The sequence below is a fragment of the Zingiber officinale genome, chromosome 2B, assembly GCF_018446385.1.
Source record: "Zingiber officinale cultivar Zhangliang chromosome 2B, Zo_v1.1, whole genome shotgun sequence".
NCBI classification, from domain to species: Eukaryota; Viridiplantae; Streptophyta; class Magnoliopsida; order Zingiberales; family Zingiberaceae; genus Zingiber; species Zingiber officinale.
Window position 1 is genome coordinate 16,948,939 of NC_055989.1, and position 19,880 is coordinate 16,968,818.

General features: G+C 39.2%; 1 protein-coding gene across 4 annotated transcripts in view; it reads right to left on the reverse strand.

Annotated features, from left to right (window-relative positions):
- The window catches only part of LOC122045418 (recQ-mediated genome instability protein 1-like), a 58,770-nt gene extending 43,994 nt beyond the window's left edge, over positions 1-14,776 (reverse strand). For all 4 annotated transcript variants that reach the window (XM_042605641.1, XM_042605640.1, XM_042605639.1 and 1 more), the window contains exons 1-2: positions 14,267-14,776; positions 5,092-5,262 (exon numbers count right to left, since the gene is read on the reverse strand). In XM_042605641.1, coding sequence (XP_042461575.1) covers positions 5,092-5,262; positions 14,267-14,740 — 645 coding nt within the window. In that variant the 5' untranslated portion in view covers positions 14,741-14,776. The remainder of the gene's footprint in view (positions 1-5,091; positions 5,263-14,266) is intronic.
- Positions 14,777-19,880: the final 5,104 nt, after the last annotated feature.

Sequence of the window (19,880 nt, forward strand, 5' to 3'; positions counted from 1 at the left end):
TTCTTCTGTTGTTCAGTTTTGCATTACCTGTTATTGTTCAGGAGACTGTACTGCATGATTATTACTGATAGTTATATCTTACTATGCATGTCTGATCGATACCCGCTGAGTTCTTGAACTCACTCCGTTGATTTATTCCTATTTCAAGTTAAAGCCGCCTGGAGATCCTGTCCGCCAGTCTCATGTCACATCGAGCGACTTCTTCCGTTCTTGCTTCCGTTCGCTTTATTGGTTTTGGACTTATTCATGTATATGTATCTTTGTATGGAATTTAGCTTTGTGTTTTCTTGTATTTGGTTTGATGTTTTCGTGTCAAGTTGGGTCGGATCGGCTCGCAGTTAGTTGTTTTTGTTCGTTTCATGTTCGTTATTTTGTGATTTTCGTTGTGTGATGTTTCAGCCGTGTAGGATGTCAATTAACTACGTGGTTGTGTTTACTTCCAGTCGTGTTGGCTGCTTATAAACTGCGTGGTTGTTTTTATCCAGACGTGTGGGCTGATGTTGTTTGTGAGTAGCCATATGGCAATGTATTTATGTTTCAGATTGTCACCGATACAAAGGAGATGCTATCGGATTTTCATCTGGGCAGGGCTCCTCTGGGGCGTGACAAATGTGGATGAGTTTGATTTTGAATTAGACAAAGAGCGTGTCATAGAAGAATATGGAGAAAGAGAGCAATTACCTAAGGATTTATAGTTTGTACTGATGTTATCTTTGGAGTTTAGATAAAGTGATATGTGGATTTTATATCCTAGTTGCTATTGTGTTATGTACTAGACTACTAAGCTTGTTTCCATGTTTTTTTTAACTTTAAAGTTTGAACTTTGAATACTATTTGCTATTGGGCTTAGGCTACTTGATGTTTATTTTGGTATTTACTTACTTGATATTCATTTGGTATTTACTGTTTTCTACTACTTGTCATTGTGCCAATTTGATGTTCAGAGCGCCTAGATAATGCCTAGGCGCCGCCTAGACAACGCCTAGGCGCTCTAGGCGCTAGGCATCAGTCGAGCGCCCGTCGCTTTCTGCAACATTGCATATTGTTGATATGACATATTAGGATCGTAAAAAATGTTCATTTAGATGCAGAAATTTATATGCACATCCCACCAGGATATTGGTAACAGATTATGTAAATTGAGAAAGACTCTTTATGGTCTAAAACAATCTCCTAAAGCATGGTTCGGAAGATTTGCAAAAGCCATGAAGAAGTTTGGGTTAAACAAAGCCAAGGGGACCATACTCTCTCTTCATTAAGCACTCAGTTGCAAGGCAAGGAAGGTGACGGCTCTTCTAGTCTATGTAAATGATATCATTGTAACCAGAAATGATGAAAAGGAAAAACATGATCTAAAGCAGAAATTAGTGGAGTTTGAAATAAAGGAATTAAGCAAACTGAAGTACTTCCTTGGTAATGAGATACCATACTCTACTAGCAGAAGTATGTGACCGATCTGTTAGCTAAAACAGAGATGATTGAGTGTAACCCAATTTCTAATCCAATAGATCCAAATCATAAGATGTATCAGAAATTATCGTTGACAAAAGGATGTATAAGAGGTTGGTTGGTAGTCATATACCTTGTTCCCACTCGGCTAAACATAGCATATGTTGTGAGTGTAATAAACGAATTCATGTATGATCCAAAAGAATTTCACCATCAAGCTGCTTATTACATTACTTGAAAAGCACTCCGAGAAATGGAATCTTGTTCAAGAAAAATGAGACGCTAAATTTAGAAGGTTACACAGATGTAGACTATACAGGTTCTCTAGTGGATAGAAGATCAACTATAGATATTGTACTTTCTTTAGTAGTAATCTGCTGACATGAAGGAGCGAAAAGCAAAATACATCTGCATAATTAGAATTTAGGGTTATTGCTCAAGAATTATGTAAACTAGTCTAGAATTATGTAAACTAGTCTAGAATTATGTAAACTAGTCTGGTTAAAGATTATTTTGAATGATTTGAAAATCAAATGGGAATGTCCCATGAAATTCTAGTGTGACAATAAGTGAGTTATCAATATTGCTAATAATCTTATTCAACATGATAAGACTAAGCAAATTGAAATTGATAGACATTTCATCAAGGAAAAATTAGAGGAAGGATTAGTGTATATGTCATATGTCCCTTCGAAATTACAATTGGCTAATATGTTAACAAAACAGTTCAAGATTCCATTTCATGATCTTATAATCAAACTGGAATAGAAAACATCTATTCCTCAACTTGAGGGGGGCTATCGAGTTGTAAACAACAATGTGCATGGTAGGAAATAAACAAAATAGGAAATCCCTTAAATTAAGGGGTTTAGCTAGAAAGATATCCTGTATTTAGGAATAAGTTAATTCCCTATTCTCACTCCTGATTTCCTATTTTATATATTGTAATTTTGTATATAAACACTTGTATGTTCCTATTCTGAAGGGTGCAGAAGAGAAATCAACTTTTTCCACAAAACTAACAATAATAAAAAAATTAAAAAATGATTATCATTATTATTTATTGGTCTTACATTATCAAAGAATATATAAATATCTTTTAAAATAATATGATATTATTGTAGAAGATTTCCTATTTTATATATTGTAATTTTGTATATAAACACTTGTGTATTCCAATTATGAATGGTGTACAAGAGAAATCAACTTTTTCCACAAAACTAACAATAATAAAATAAATTGAAAAACGATTATCATTATTATTTATTGGTCTAACATTATCAAACAATATATAAATATCTTTTTAAATAATATGATATTATTGCAAAATTAATTAGTATATCAGGATGAAGTATGTCATCAAATATCAATACATATAGCTAGTGATTGAAATACCTTTCCGTGTCGGGAGACACGAACGGTTTTTACCGGGCGGGAATAAAACTGACATCATACGCATGACAATTTTGCTTGTCATCACGTGTGTCAAGCGCATGCGTATTGCGCGATAGAAGATGGGTCGGAAGTGTCCCGGAGGCATCGCAGAATGCCTCCGACGGCGCCAGCAGTGTCCCGCAACGCGCGATGCTATTGTTCTTTCAAAAAATAATTTAAATTATATTTAATTAATTTAAACAATTCTCGACTCAAGTGTGATATTTCCAAGAGACTTTTATAAACCTTAATTAAATTATCCCAATCAAATATATAAAAAATTTATTTAAAATTTAAAAATTAATAATAATAAATTTTATTAATTGATACTCTAAATTTTTTTTACTATTTTAAATTTTATTTAAAAATTCTAATAAATCATATTTATATCTGATAATTTTTCTATTTTATTTTTTTATTGTTTTAATGCTTAATTGATATTCTGATATTTTTTTATTATTTTAAACATATATTATTTAAATTAATAATTAATTAAATGAATAAATAGTTAATTTATATAATTATTATATATAAAATAGCATCTTTGTATTAATTTATATAATTATGATTATTTAATCTAGGCGTTGGAGAACCAATACTTCCAAGTTCCATCTGATTTACGCCATCAATTTTTAATTTTTTTTAAAGAAACTATATTTAATTATTTTTTCTAACAATATTAAGTTGTTCAATAATGGAGAACTTATATAAAATCAATATACAATTTATTTTTAAATTATACACAATAAACATATTTATCTAATAATTACTATATATAATTAAAAAAATACTGAATCCGTATCAGCATGGCATGATACCAAAACTATATCATTTCAGTCTAGGACTGAAACCTCGGCACGGCGCATAAACCATATAATCTGTGTATATTTTTTTCATTATTACAAACTATTGTGAATAAGATCATAAAAATAATAACAATACTCTAAAATAATTCAGAAAAAAATTTATAATTAATAACAATCTTATTATCAATATTAATCAAGCAAATAATATAACTTTTGTATTATGATAGTCTATATTATTTATAAAAAAATATACAACAACAACCAAGTCTTATCCCACTCAAAAATAGTCTCTTGCAAAGCAAGGTAAGACTACGTACAATAAACTCTTCCCCGAGACCCACATTGGCAAGAGATTCGAGCACCGGAATGCCCTTTTAATTATTTATAAATAATATAAACTAGATTATTGATAATTGAATGTTATTTGCTGAATAATTAATATAATTAATAATATTATTATTCTAACGTTAATCAATTAAATGATTTAACCTTTTCATTACAATAATTACTTGGTCGATCATTACTTATATAAGTATTTATCCATTAATACTTATTTGTTATTAATACTTATAATCATTCAAGTATTGACATCTAGCTTCCTTGTCATCATTATGTTAATGCATTTTCCAAAATGTTCATCACACCACTACATAAAGAGCATGACTGGGCTGAGCCAAAATGGTAATATTTTCACTAAATAAGCAAATGTATAACATATTCAAATTCCACCTCTTAAGTTGATGGCTATGATTTCAGGTAACTAATCCCATGTCATAACAATCATAATTGAAGTACTTATGCCCCCACAGGTTGGCGCAGTCTGTACTTGCATAAGTGTTTGCCTCAATAAGTCTTGGGGTCAATTCCGAATGGGTGTGAAAATGCATCGTTAGGTGTCTAACCTTCCCCATGCAAAGGACTATTGCACTAAGGCAAATATCCCCCATGATTTATCCCTTCCAAAGTGTGTGGGGCCGCCCTAGAGGGGCCGCTAAGGTGACAGCTTCACCGTCCCCAATAATTGAAGTATTTATAACCCACAAATTAAACTATCTTCCACCTCTTGAGTTGATGGCAATGTTTTCAGGTAATGAATCCCACATCAAAAAGATCATAATTGAAGTATTTATAACCCACACACTAAAACTATCTTCCTCAAGTATGATAGATCTCTTGGAGGCTTAGCAAAAAGGAACAAGACAAGAATGATTAAAAGATAGTTCACAATAAATGTTTCCGTAAACAATAGAAAAAGTAGACATTTTTCAAATAGTTGAGAGATAAGAATAGTAATGGAGAATACAAAGTTTCACAAAAAGATCAATATGTAAAATGAACTGAGGCTCACTGAGATTAGACAAGGCAATGTTCAAAAAAAAGGCTACAGAAGCTAATAGCATACCTTCAGACCAGAAGAAGCAAGAACCTCAAGCTCTTTAATGGGTCTGTATTCCATGCCAAATACGCGTTGCACACCATCTGTCATTGACAATTTTAGACATCTCTTATATCCAACTGGTACTTCATGATATCTTTCTCGAATGGGGGCAGAGATGTTAACAATTTCATCAATCTGGAATTCATAGAGGGAAAATCTAGTGTTAAGTGAATGGCGAATGTATTTTCAAACATGCATGGACTACTTTGCCATGAAAGTAAAATATTACTATATATATATAAAAAAAAAATCAAAGTATATATATATATATATATATATATGTACTTTGATTTTTTATAATTTAATTACTTCCATGTAAGTGATCAAGTTAGACACCTATTGATACATGTCAACTAAAACCTTAACCAATGTCAAAATGTGCAGACCCGCTTACTTGCAAAGCCTTCATAGGACAAGGTTCAGCAATATAAAACTGCAATAGCATCACACTGAATAATAGATTAAAGTCAATTTGCAGGTGACCAATTGAATTCTATTATATACCCTGTGAAAGCAAAGTAAATATAAATTTGAAACTTTCAGCCAAAGATTTGCAACCTCTTATCACTATTCCAGAAGTTGTTCTGGGAAAGTCTAAACCAAGTGGAAATGTTTTCCCTTCTGCTATATCATCCTATTTTAGACTATAAGACAACATAACTAATAAAGAATGCTCGGTAAAGAGAAAAGTACAGACACAATATGAAAATCATTATGCATCATTCCCTAACACCTTAACAAATTCACCAAATTGAATTCGTATTACAACACAAAAGGAAAAAATAACGTAGATTTCAGATCAACCTTTCATCCAAGGTTTAAAATCTGAATTGTGCCAGAATTTTGATTTCTAATTGAAACAATACAATTTGTGTTGTGATGGTACCATTTTGATATTTATTTAATTGAATTATTAATAATAACATGATTAATTAATTAACTTTTTATTGTAATTATGTTTTACTAAATAATTAATTGGATTGTTAATAATTAATAACATGTTTGTTCTATTTATAATTGTTGATTAATTTGATCACATAAAGACTTAAATGTGTTAGCAACGAATTAATTTTAGCTTTAGTCACCCGTGAACTGTTAACTTTTCAGTTTCATAATGATTTAATTTATAATGTATTCAACTTTTGTAGGTAGAACGTTAGGATGAACAGAAAGAAAATGAATCCTTCAATTGTGCTCTACAACAATGAAAAAACTTCAGATTTGAACACCCGAGAGTCTTTCATTGTTGAGGATGTAATTTTCTTTGAGATGAGCCTACACATTTATGTAATGAAATTTGTTCCTGAGCATTTGATTTAAAGATCATTAAATGTTGCTTTGTTTCTTGTATAAGATCTAAATAACTCTCAGATGTTGTGAAATAATTCATTTGATTTTAATTTAGTTTTGTTTCTTCCACATAACTCATTCCACTTAGTGGGATAAAGGCTTGATTGTTGTTGTTTTTTTGTTTCTTCCCCTTAAGTACAATTATTAGAGTGGATATAAACTAATGTGATATAATATTTTTCAATTTTTGATATCTGAATATTTATTTTAGATTTAAATTGGATTTTAAATTTTTTTATTTAATTTATTTAATTTTATAAGTAAAAAAATTTTAAAAATATGACTTGATTCAATCAAATTTCTAAAATTTTAGATTCAAGACTTTTTAATAAAATCAAATTAGAATTTGAACATTTTGTATTCCTTCAAATTGATCTACATAGAATTGATCTTGATATTTTTGAAAAAAAATAATCTAAAATGATTTGTGTGCGCCTATTGCAATCATCATCTTTTTTCAATAATAATCCAATGAAATTGGTAAAACAAATTGTGAAGATAAGTAAATAAATTATTTTTTAACTTAAACAAATAATTTTTCATTTAATCAAAGTGTTATGTCGAACCTAAGTGTTTATTGACACTCGAACAAAAGCTAAGAGAAAGACACAAAGGAGGACAATAAGCTTGACATAATCTGATCAAAGCTTACTCATAATCTCTCTTGGACTCTTCTAGCATCACAAAAGTTATAACACACAAAAAAAAAATCAATTTCATCCTATTTAAATCTTTTCAAGTTAAATTATTTTTAAAATTTTTAGAATTGAGTTGAAGTTGGTTAAGTAGACATAGTGATTAGGATCAAGTGGTATAGGTGGAATATATTAAGTAGACATAGTGACTAGGATCAAGTGGTATTTGAACCTGACTTGATTCAAATTTATTTTGGCCTATTTAAAATTGAACCAAATTTTTATATATAGGATAGTCCAGCTCAATCATCTTTAATTAGAACAATAGTATTTTAAGAGGTTAGGAATTATATTCAATTCCCTATTTTTTCTCTCTCCCACGCTCAAAGTGGCTTAGTTAGTACTCCAATCGATTGGAGTATGTTTTTCAGTCGAATAATACCTAAGTTGACTAATTAATTGATTTAAGGTAAATGAAAGCTTATTGTTCACCTCTACCTATGTGGTAGTCGACTAAGACTATGTACCAGTTGAACTGACAGTAGCTTAAGTCGACTGAAGAAGCAATTGATTGTTGTAATAGAATAATTAATTTGCCGTGAAGTCAATAAAGGGAACTTGAATTGCAGTTGAACAATTACAACGAAATGGTTAGCTATTACAACAGTGGACAGAAGTTTCACTAAAGAGTAGTCGACTAATGGCAAAAGACAGGACACAGTTGCGTGGCCAAGTGCGGCAAAGACCAGTCAACTGATCCAGAACATAACAACATAGTTTGGAGGCAGCTTGAGGACTTGGGTGGAGATTATAAATATAGGGTTGTAGGCTATGTTTTTACAACACTTCAAAAGCATTGTTACTCTGCCATTTTCTCAAGTCTCTGACTCTCTTATTCCATTTGTAATCTCCATTTGTTCTAAATGCTTTACTTGTAAAGATGACTGATCCTGTCTGGAAGCTGAGAAAACGAACCTGCCGGTGTGACGTGTCTGGAAGGTTGACCGCATCCCCATGACCCGGTGGATGATCTGTCCGCTACGTTGACCGAGTCGTCTGGAGTCCTCCTCCGGTCAACTGTACCTGTATCCATCGACCGGGTTGCCCCGGCCTCTGGTACCTCGGTGCTCGAGGCGAATTCCCCAGATATATGAGTATCCAGATAATAATAGAAGAGTGCAACAAATGCAAGAAGAACGAGCAGGATGACGTACCCTGGCCCGGGGGGGCGCCCTCGGATGGATGGGTGAGCTGGTCGGATACAGATCGAGTCGTCGCGACTCTGCCGGATAGTGGATGCATCTGAGCCGACCGAAGAGGAGGTCCGGAGATGGCGACATGGAGCCGAATACGGCGTGGCTCCGAAAGGTGAGATACAACCGGAATATAACGGCGACACAGCCGGCATGTGACATCGGCCAGCAGGCCGGAATATAACATACAGTCACGGCTCATAGGCCGGTTAGTAGCCACAGCTCACAATACCAATGGTGATACAAAGAACAAAGCACAACGGCTCGATGGCCGAATACACCACGGACGACTGCCGGAGATGCAACAGTGGATCGGATCTACGCCGAAAATGATGAAGACAGTGGCTGTAGAGCCATCTAGGGCTGCTAGAAGTGACGACCAACAAAGAGGAGTGTAGCCGGCGCAAGGCACCACAGGGAGTGCAGGGCGACAACGGCTCGGAGGGCGGAGGTAGTGGTGAGATCTATACATGACTGCCCACGGTGTTGATGACTCTCGCCGGCGTCGGGGTCAGCGCCGGCGAGGAATGCGAGAGGGAGAGGGAGGAAGGAAACCCCTCTCTTTGGCTCCTGTTGGTGGCAGAGGAGTTAACCCGGAGCAGAGGAGGGGGTGGCAGCTCGCCGGCGATGAAGGAGGGGACGAGGCTGGCGGCTGGGTTGCGAGGCGTGGAGCCAAGGCTTGACGGCGGCGGAGCCGCGTGATGCGCTAGCGGCAGCGGCGAGAGGCACCGATGTCAAAGGAGAAGGGAGGACGTGACCCGAAGACGGTCATCGCCGGCGGATCTCTCCGGCGGCCGTGACGATGAACCGAGAAGCTATTTCTTCTTCTCCCCTCTGGCGGCGGCGGAACAGCACGAAGAAAAAACCCTCCCTTCCTTTCACCTGAACCGGCTACCAAATAACCCCCCTAACCCTCCACCTCCCAAATGACGCATATGCCCCCTCTCTTCTCCCTAATCCCTTCTATGCCCCCAACACTATCCGCATCACAAGCCTCCCCTTCAAGTCTAGTCGAAGGAGGCGTTAGTCCGACTGACTGGACAATCAATCGCAAAGAACTGAACCGCTCTCGATGTCAAAGCCAAATCGCTGAACCAATAGTATAATGTCCCTCGAGCGGTCGCTGTAATAATGGTGTCGTAGGAGATGGTAACGATACCGAGCCGACCAAGTCTGTAATCGATCTGACGCTGAGCGACGCAACGTCAGGTGTGATGCCGAGCAAGCTGTGCGAGCGACAACGTCGATCGAGTGCTAAAACAACAAGCAAGCGACGAGTGCCATGATAGCAGACCGAGCGACACGATGGACCATGAATAGACCGAGTGGACAAGCGATGCTGAGTGTGCGACCGCGGAGATGCCGATCGATCGAATATATGCCGAGCGGACGATGCCGCGCGTACGACCGGAATGATGTCGATCGATCGGAGAGATGTCGAGCGGACGATGCCGCGCGTACGACCAGAATGATGTCGATCGATCGGAGAGATGCCGAGCGGACGATGCCGCGCGTACGACCGGAATGATGTCGATCGATCGAAGAGATGCCGAGCGTGCGGCTCATGAAAGTGCTGAGGGCGTATCATGCACGAACAGCGCTGGAGTGTCGAGAGTCGAACAGGCGCAAAGCCCAGAGATATTTTAGTCCATAACCAGTGGGGATACTCCTGTCCGTGACCATCGGCGATAGCTCGACCTCGAAGATAGATGCTCGCGACGAATGCTCGACCCCGAACGGGGGAGATAGATAATCGTGACAAGCTGGTCCGTGACCAGTGAAGGCCGCTCAACCCCGAACGGGGGAGATATGATATCTGAAGGTGACTACCACTCTACCCCGAACGGGGGAGATAGAATATACGATGCTGGTCCGAGACCAGTGGAGTCTGCTCAGCCCCGAACGGGGGACATAGATACCCGCTCGACCCCGAACGGGGGAGATAAGATGCTAAGCTCAACCCCGAACGGGGGAGATAAGATATATGATATGCAAGTTCATGCAGAGGTCTTCAAGCCGGGGTTTTTATAGTCGCCGGTTCGACTCTACGGTTTAACGTCTGGGCTAGACGGTCTTCAAGCCGGGGTTTTTATAGTCGCCGGTTCGACTCTACGGTTTAACGTCTGGGCTAGACGGTCTTCAAGCCGGGGTTTTTATAGTCGCCGGTTCGACTCTACGGTTTAATGTCTGGGCTAGACGGTCTTGAGAGATAATTCAAACCCGGCCGATCGGCTCGGGGGTCTTCAAGCCGGGATTTTTATAGTCGCCGGTTCGACTCTACGGTTTAACGTCTGGGCTAGACGGTCTTCAAGCCGGGGTTTTTATAGTCGCCGGTTCGACTCTACGGTTTAACGTCTGGGCTAGACGGTCTTCAAGTGAGACTATATACCCGGCCGAACGGCTCGGGCCTTCACATCGAGCGCTGGGCTCGGATACCATATACCCGGCCGAACGGCTCGGGCCTTCACATCGAGCGCTGGGCTCGGATACCATATACCCCGCCGACCGGCTCGGGCCTTCACATCGAGCGCTTGGCTCATAAATCTCCCGGTCGATCGGCTCGGGGGCCTTCGTCTTCGAGCCTGTGGCTCGGCTATAAACCTCCCGGCCGAACGACTCGGGGGCCTTCGTCATCGAGCCCGTGGCTCGGATATAAACCTCCCGGCCGAACGACTCGGGGGCCTTCGTCATCGAGCCCGTGGCTCGGATATAAACCTCCCGGCCGAACGGCTCGGGGGCCTTCGTCATCGAGCCCGTGGCTCGGATATAAACCTCCCGGCCGAACGACTCGGGGGCCTTCGTCATCGAGCCCGTGGCTCGGATATAAACCTCCCGGCCGAACGGCTCGGGGGCCTTCGTCATCGAGCTCGATATAAACCTCCCCGAGGCCTTCACTCCCTGAGGTTCTTGGATATAATCTACCTACCGAACGGCTCGGGCCTTCGTCCCGAGGTGGCTCAGATAAAACCTCCTGGCCGAGCAGCTCAGGCCTTCGTCATCGAGCCCGTGGCTCGGATATAAACCTCCCGGCCGAACGGCTCGGGGGCCTTCGTCTTCGAGCCTGTGGCTCGGATATAAACCTCCCGGCCGAACGGCTCGGGGGCCTTCGGGACTAGTACAGATCATATGACTGAGAACAAATAACGGAAAAACTGACCGTGATCATGAGGATGGCAGAACTATCCGGCGTCGTTCATCTTCACGTTCCAGATCAGGCGCGTTCCCACAGACGGCGCCATTTTGATCCTGTCTGGAAGCTGAGAAAACGAACCTGCCGGTGTGACGTGTCACGTTGACCGAGTCGTCTGGAGTCCTCCTCCGGTCAACTGTACCTGTATCCATCGACCGGGTTGCCCCGGCCTCTGGTACCTCGGTGCTCGAGGCGAATTCCCCAGATATATGAGTATCCAGATAATAATAGAAGAGTGCAACAAATGCAAGAAGAACGAGCAGGATGACGTACCCTGGCCCGGGGGGGCGCCCTCGGATGGATGGGTGAGCTGGTCGGATACAGATCGAGTCGTCGCGACTCTGCCGGATAGTGGATGCATCTGAGCCGACCGAAGAGGAGGTCCGGAGATGGCGACATGGAGCCGAATACGGCGTGGCTCCGAAAGGTGAGATACAACCGGAATATAACGGCGACACAGCCGGCATGTGACATCGGCCAGCAGGCCGGAATATAACATACAGTCACGGCTCATAGGCCGGTTAGTAGCCACAGCTCACAATACCAATGGTGATACAAAGAACAAAGCACAACGGCTCGATGGCCGAATACACCACGGACGACTGCCGGAGATGCAACAGTGGATCGGATCTACGCCGAAAATGATGAAGACAGTGGCTGTAGAGCCATCTGGGGCTGCTAGAAGTGACGACCAACAAAGAGGAGTGTAGCCGGCGCAAGGCACCACAGGGAGTGCAGGACGACAACGGCTCGGAGGGCGGAGGTAGTGGTGAGATCTATACATGACTGCCCACGGTGTTGATGACTCTCGCCGGCGTCGGGGTCAGCGCCGGCGAGGAATGCGAGAGGGAGAGGGAGGAAGGAAACCCCTCTCTTTGGCTCCTGTTGGTGGCGGAGGAGTTAACCCGGAGCAGAGGAGGGGGTGGCAGCTCGCCGGCGATGAAGGAGGGGACGAGGCTGGCGGCTGGGTTGCGAGGCGTGGAGCCAAGGCTTGACGGCGGCGGAGCCGCGTGATGCGCTAGCGGCAGCGGCGAGAGGCACCGATGTCAAAGGAGAAGGGAGGACGTGACCCGAAGACGGTCATCGCCGGCGGATCTCTCCGGCGGCCGTGACGATGAACCGAGAAGCTATTTCTTCTTCTCCCTTCTGGCGGCGGCGGAACCGCACGAAGAAAAAACCCTCCCCTTTTTTTCACATGAACCGGCTACCAAATAACCCCCCTCACCCTCCACCTCCCAAATGACGCATATGCCCCCTCTCTTCTCCCTAATCCCTTCTATGCCCCCAACACTATCCGCATCAATGACAATTAAAAGAGGTTTCTCCACTTTCAAAAGGGTATCCAAGAAGGAGAAAAGTAGTGGATTTTGTGGAGTAACTTGCCAAAATATCATATGTTGTGGTGTATGGGCTATCGAACCACATAAAATCTTCGAGTTTCTATTGTTCACCCTATATTCTTTTATCATTTCAGTTTGTGCATTGTGCTTGTGATTTTCTTTTAGTTAATCTTTCTTTGTTGCATAAAAGGTTTAAGGAAGGCTATTCACCCCACCCACCACCATCTAGCCTTCTCTCTTAGATCCTACATTTGGTATCAAAACAAGTTAGTTCCAAAGGACTAACCGCTAGAGAAAGAATATTTTCATGGTGATGCAAGAAGGATTTAGTACAATGAGGCCTTCCTGTTTCAATGGCTCATATTTTTCATATTGAAAAGGTAGGCTGAAGTATTATTAAGGTTTCAAGATGCCCATTGACAAGTTTAGTTCCATCATCAAATCCCTGCACACATGAAAAAGGTGCAATCAAATGCTAAAACTACTACCACTCTTCAATGTGGACTTTCACCCAAACAATATGCCAAAACTAAACCATTTAAAAGCACAAAAGAGCATTGGGGCAAGCTCAAAATATTACATGAAGCTACACATGACTCTAAAATAGCTAAGAGTGATTTACTTATGAATCAATTGTAGAAAAGGCAAAACCATTAGTGTAAGATGAATATAAAGAAAATCTGTAAGGAACCAAAAAAACAACCAAACTAGAGGTAAAACTAGACCCAATCTACTATAAGTTGTTTTTGAGTTTTGAGTGAAATAGCAAGGGTCACTACAAGTTGAAGTGCCCTCTGCTCAATGAGCAAGAAGAAAAGAATGAGAAAAAAGACTCTAAAAGCAGCATGGGATGAATCCTCTTCATCTTCCTTCGTCCGAAGAAGAAAAATCAAACAAGAATACTAAAAATGTGGCATTCATGGCTTTCAACAACAATGATAAAAGTTCAAGTCATGAAGGCTCATCCTCGAATAACTAGTAGATAAAAATAAAGATAAAGATAAAGATTGAGTTAAGTTGATGAAGAAACTAACTAGTTGAATGATCAAAACGAATAATAGGGCCTAGCCAGAAGACCCTGTTAGCAACAAGTTTGTGACTAGATGACATCAAGAATAGTATTCGCCAATTTAACTTAAAAGTAAAGACCATGGCTAATAAGATAGACTTGCTCTCGTGACTAGGCCATGTAACTTATAACCTCTTGTAATGCATCTTTGAGTGAACCACTGTTGCCTCATTTTTTCACACAAAGAAAAGAAGGAAAAGTTTTATTCAATTACTCTAGAAAGACAAGATAAACAAGTTTCCAAGCATCTAGGGCAATGGAATTGTTTCTAAAACGCAATCCCTAGAGGAAGAAGCACTTGCCTGAAGAACGAACGGGCCCTCGAGCTCGGTCTTGTGCAATCTGTGAACATACTCTGGAAGGACGCCGGCACCGGAAGTATTCATGTCGGAAATAAGGAACTGTTCGAAGCACCTTTTGGCCCTTCCGGCGACATCCAGACGGGAAAAATCTGATCCACTGGCCATCAAAGTTGCGGCGCACGACTCCAACCATTCTGGCCGGAGCCGTAATCCTAGACTCCTGAGAAAGTCATCAATTTCTCTGGTAAAACCATCCCTCTCCTCCTCCATCCCTCCGGGTGCGTCGGCGGAGTCTCCAGCGCGGCCGGGTGGGGCTTCAACCACTGGTGGTGAAAGATCATCCGGAACGTCCAAGAAATCATCGTCGGAGATCTCTAACAGAGTGTTAGGGTTCGGAGTGATCAAGGTTTGGGGTGGTGGGGCGTCTTCATCGTCCTCAGAAGAACTCGGCAAACGGAGGTGCCTTCGCAGCATCCCTTTCTCGCTCTCTCTCTAGAAGCGGCGCCTGTTTTATTTATTATAAAAAACACTTTATTTAACTTATATTTTTTTGTCAAAATTTTCACTTCGTATTCTTTGAAAAAACAAATGGGACCCGGTCTGATTATGTAAAGTGAGTGATAGTGTGGTGTGATAGATAGTTAAGATGATAGGATAGTTAAAGTTAAGATGAGATGATGATATGAGTTAAAGTATATATAATTGAATGAGTTATTTTTATCGGGCTTAGATCTCTATTTTTCATCGCAAAGACTCTTAGCATATAATCGGTCTGTCCAAAGTGTCAGTCGAACCTCTCTCAGTATATAGTCAGTCGGCTTTAGAGCTGGTCAAACATACAAAGCTTAGCTCCTCACTTTTTAATGTCGGTCGAGCATTCTGAACTCAATGCCTCACTTCTTAATACCAAAGTGCATAACATACAGCCGATCGGATCTAGAGTTGGTCAGACATTCAAAAATCAAATCCTTACTCCTAGAGGTCAGGCCAGCATATGGTCGGTCAACCCAGAGTGCTAGTCGGAATTCCGGGACTTAGCCCCCACTCTTCAAAGACAAATATCATAGTATGCAGTCGGTCAACTAAAAATTAGGTCAGGCCTTCCGTGACTTACCCTCACACCCTTCAAGGGCAAGGACCCTATCATTCGGTCTGTCAACCCAAAGTGAAGATCTCATATAGGTCGGCAAGAAAGGAGATGAATTGCCTGCAACAGAATGTAGCACCTCTTTCGATCTTGGACTTTAGTTAGCATACGCTAATTAAAAATTAATAACATAAAAAAAAAAGCAACATTAAGAATTACTTGATTTGCAACTGGGGAGGTTGCTAATCTAAGACAGTTGAACACACACTATCAAGCTCCTTCTTCGACAGAGTTGAAGGTGTAGTAGCTTCTTACAACATTTAAGAACAACCAGAATTAAAATATGAATTCGAAAATGTAAGTACAGTGTGTTGTTTTAAACTTTAAGGATAAAAGCTCTATTTATAGCATATTGGTCGAACTAGTCATTTGTTGATGTGACAACTCCTGGACGCCTAGACCCAGTCCGGCCACTTGGACATGGTCGTCTCAATCCACTCTACAACGACTCTTCATCAATAAAGTTATCACTGTCCGGGCGTCTAGACTGATCTGAGCGCCTGGAGTCTTGCTGACATGGACTCTAAATTTGATCCTTGCTGCAACTACTTGATGAGACGCTAAGCTTGTCCAAGCACTCGAACCTAGACTAAGCTCCTGGAGTCTGGGCGCCTGGACTTGGTTGAGGCTCCTGGACAAGTCAACTTTGTGTTGACTTATTCGGTAGCTTCTCCGATCACTTGAATGATTCTCTAATCATCTAGAGTTGAGCTCATCCGAACCCAATTTCGACATTCTCCTCGAACAATCTTCCTCCCTGACTTCTCGTCCTCAGAAGCGTCGCGCGCATTCTTCTTGTCTGCCGGTGTACTCTTTCGTAACTTTTCGTCCCTCGGATGTACTAACCCCATCAACTTGTTTGTCATATTATCCTTTTCGTCTGATGTATCTTCCGCTCAACTTTTTATATTCTTAGTCTCTGCACACTTAAATACAAGGCATCAAAAAATACGTCAAAAAATATAAAATATAACTTAACCTGGTTAATCACATCAAAACTCACTCGGGGTACTTATAATTTTTCCCTTTTTATGTGAAACTCAAGTTAAGTTAGGGTTAAACTAAAATAAAATATTTTGAACAAGTAAATGAAATATGCAATTAGTAAAAAAAAAAATTGCAATAAATAAACCTCCCCTTAATTTATTCCCTATTTTTCCCTCTTTAATCACATAAAAACAAAATACGAAAAAATACGAAAAAAAATAGTTTAGAAAAAATATTGAAAAATTTTCAAATGGTACAAAACATATTTTCTAGAGATATGTCATTTTATTGAAATTTATATTCAAAGAAATAATTTTTTATCAATTAATTCTCTATTTTAGGAAAAATAAAAATATATATATACTATTATTTTTCCAAAAATCTTGAAGACTTTTGTCAAAGTCAAAGAGAAATAGCTAGATCAGGATAAAAATTTTCACCAACCCAATATTTGTAGTGCGATGTCAATAAATATCTTTAAATAGATAGTATTATTTTCAAAATTAATTATTAAAAATAGTTTTCAAGTCCTAAAAATCTTGCTAATTTTTCTCACTATCCAAAGTACAAAGATAACTTTTTGAAAAATCAAGTTTTTCAAAATTAATCTAAAAAAAAATAATTTTTATATTATATTTTTGGATAAAAATTATTATATAATAATCAAAAAAATTTAAAAAAATTTTACTCTTACATAAAACATAACTCATTATTATAGAAAAATAAAAAATTTGAAAAATAAATTTTATAACAATTTTTAATCATTTAAAGTTCATTTTTCAAAAGAAGAAATTTAAAAAATTGTACAGAGGTAAACAAAAATTAAAAAATATTTCTGTTGGTCGATTAAATCATCATGTAACACAGTAAAAATTTCAACTTAAAATATGAACAATAACTGAATGAAACAATTAAATTCTTAAACAATGTTAAAATTACACTAAATTTACATTTTAGCATGTTTAAAAAATTAATAGAATTAGATTAAGCCTGATTTGGAAACTCAAAATAAGTTTATGTTTATTAGATTTACATAAGAATTTTTTGGAATAAATTTTCTATCTATTTTTATAATTAGACTCTTATGATTCCTAATATACTAGTTAAGTCATTTATTTGAAATTTGGAATAGTAGAATTTGAACCTGCATAATTTTTAAAAATTTGTATTTATCCTTTCAATTTTATATTTTTATTTTAAATGCTATTGAATTCTTCTAGTGGACATGCTTTAGTTAAATTTAACTTTAACTCCTTGGTTTCTATTTTTAAATTCATACATTTATTTTGCAGTTTACATAAATTTCTAGATAGTATTTGAATAGCAATTTAAAGCTGGTTGGGAGGTAAGAGTCATACCTCACTTATTGTGTCGGACTCATCATTCGAAGTTCCATCTTCATCGATACTCTTAATGCTCATCTCGGATGAAGTCTCATCGTCTTCTTCATCTTGGTGACTTGCCATTAGCACAAGTCCGGCGTATTGCTCCGTCTCAGATTAGGATGAAGTCTAGTCCCAAGTCGCCTTTAGATTTTTTTGTTTCATCTGTCTTCGCCCTTTGTCTTTGTGACTTTGTCTTTTTCCTTGGTTTTCAGTTTCAGGCAAGTTGTCTTTAACGTGTCCTTCTTCTTAATAGTTATAGCACCAAATCTTTTGTTTACTTTGTAAAAGCTTTTTAACCCGCGACTTGTTAAACTTGTTAGATTTAAAGAAATTACTAAACTTCCTTACCATAAAGGTTGTTTCATTTTCGTCGAGTGATGTGTCGAAATCCAGTTTGTCTTTCTGGTTAGCTTTCAGTGCTACATTTTGGCTTAGCTCCTTTTCCCTTTTTAGACATGTGCATCTCGATTCATGTAATTCGAAAGTGGAAAATAAATTTTCTAATATACTTACCTCGAGATCTTTGGAGATGTAGAAATAGTCTACTATAGACGTCCACTCTAGTGTTCTCGGAAAAGTATTTAAATACCTTAGCGAATCTCGGTTTGTTACCATTTCTCTAAGATTCATGAGTCTAGTGATCAACTCCTTGATTTTTGTGTGTAGATGAGTGACTGTTTCAGTTGACGGTTAGTCCTTCTGAAGCGTCCAGACTCTGATACCAATTGAAGATCCCATGTAAACAAGCAGAGGGTGAATTACTTGCAACAAAAGATAACACCTTTCTTAATCTTTGGACTTTAGTTAGCACATGCTAATTAAAAATTAATAGCCTAAAAAGAAAAAGGGACACTAAGAATACTTAGTTTACAATCAGGAAGGTTGCTAATTTAAGGCAATTGAATGCACACTATCAAGCTCTTTCTTTGACAGAGTCGGAGATGAAGTAGCCCCTTACAATGTTTAAGAACAAGTAGAATTAAAACATGAATTCAGAAATGTAAGTATAGTGTATTGTTTTAAACTTTGAGAACCAGAGCTTTATTTATAGCTCACTGGTCAAACTAGTCATTTGCTGACGTGGCAACTCCCGGGCGCCTGGACGTGGTCATCTCGATCCACTCTATAACGATTTTTTGTCACGAAGTTATCACTGTCCGGGCGCCTGGACCGATCCGAGCGCTTGGAGTCTTGCTGATGTAGAGTACTCTAAATCTGATCCTCGCTGCAACAGCTCGACGAGGTGCCCAAGCTTGTTCGAGCACCTGGACCTAGTACGAGCGCTGGACAAGTTAGTTTCGTGTTGATTTGTCTAGCAGCTTCTCCGATCGCTTAGGTTATTCTCCGGGCATCCAGAGTTGAACTCACCTGAACCCAACTCTAGCATTCTCCTCGAGTAGCCTTCCTCTCTAGCTTCTTGTCCCTCAGAAGTGTCATGTGCATCTTTCTCATTCGCCTATGTACTCTTCCACAGATTCTCGAATGCACCAAGCTCGTCGACTCGCTTCCCCTATCATCCTTCTTATCTATTGTGTCTTCCACTAGACTTCTTGTGTTTTTAAGTCCCTACACACTTAGACACAAGACATCAATTAATATAAAGTCTAACTTAACCCAGTTGATCACATCAAAATTCACTCGGGATACTTACACAAAGTACCGGTCAAACCTATGAGACTGAGCTCCCCACTTCTCATATGTTAGTCTTTCATCATATGGTCGGTCGATTGCAAGGTTGGTTGGACTGCCTCTAAGAGACAACATTGTTAGAAAATCGTAACAGTCTGTTAGATAATAACAACTATACGTCAAAGAATATTCCACTATTATAACATATATCTACAATGAAACCTTCCTCCGAGAGTGATCATACCCCTTCCATTACTTGATGTTACCTGACATATTTTGACTCAAACATTCTAAGCCGCTTCATTATTGCGGAGGATATGAAAGACAGTTCAGTTCATATACAAGTAATGTAACCTTCCTTGAAGGGTAACTGTATATCTTTCATTATTCGACATATTCTGATACTAGATATTTTTTAACGCCTCATTATATGGACATACACATATACGCTATTATTCATCTTTTT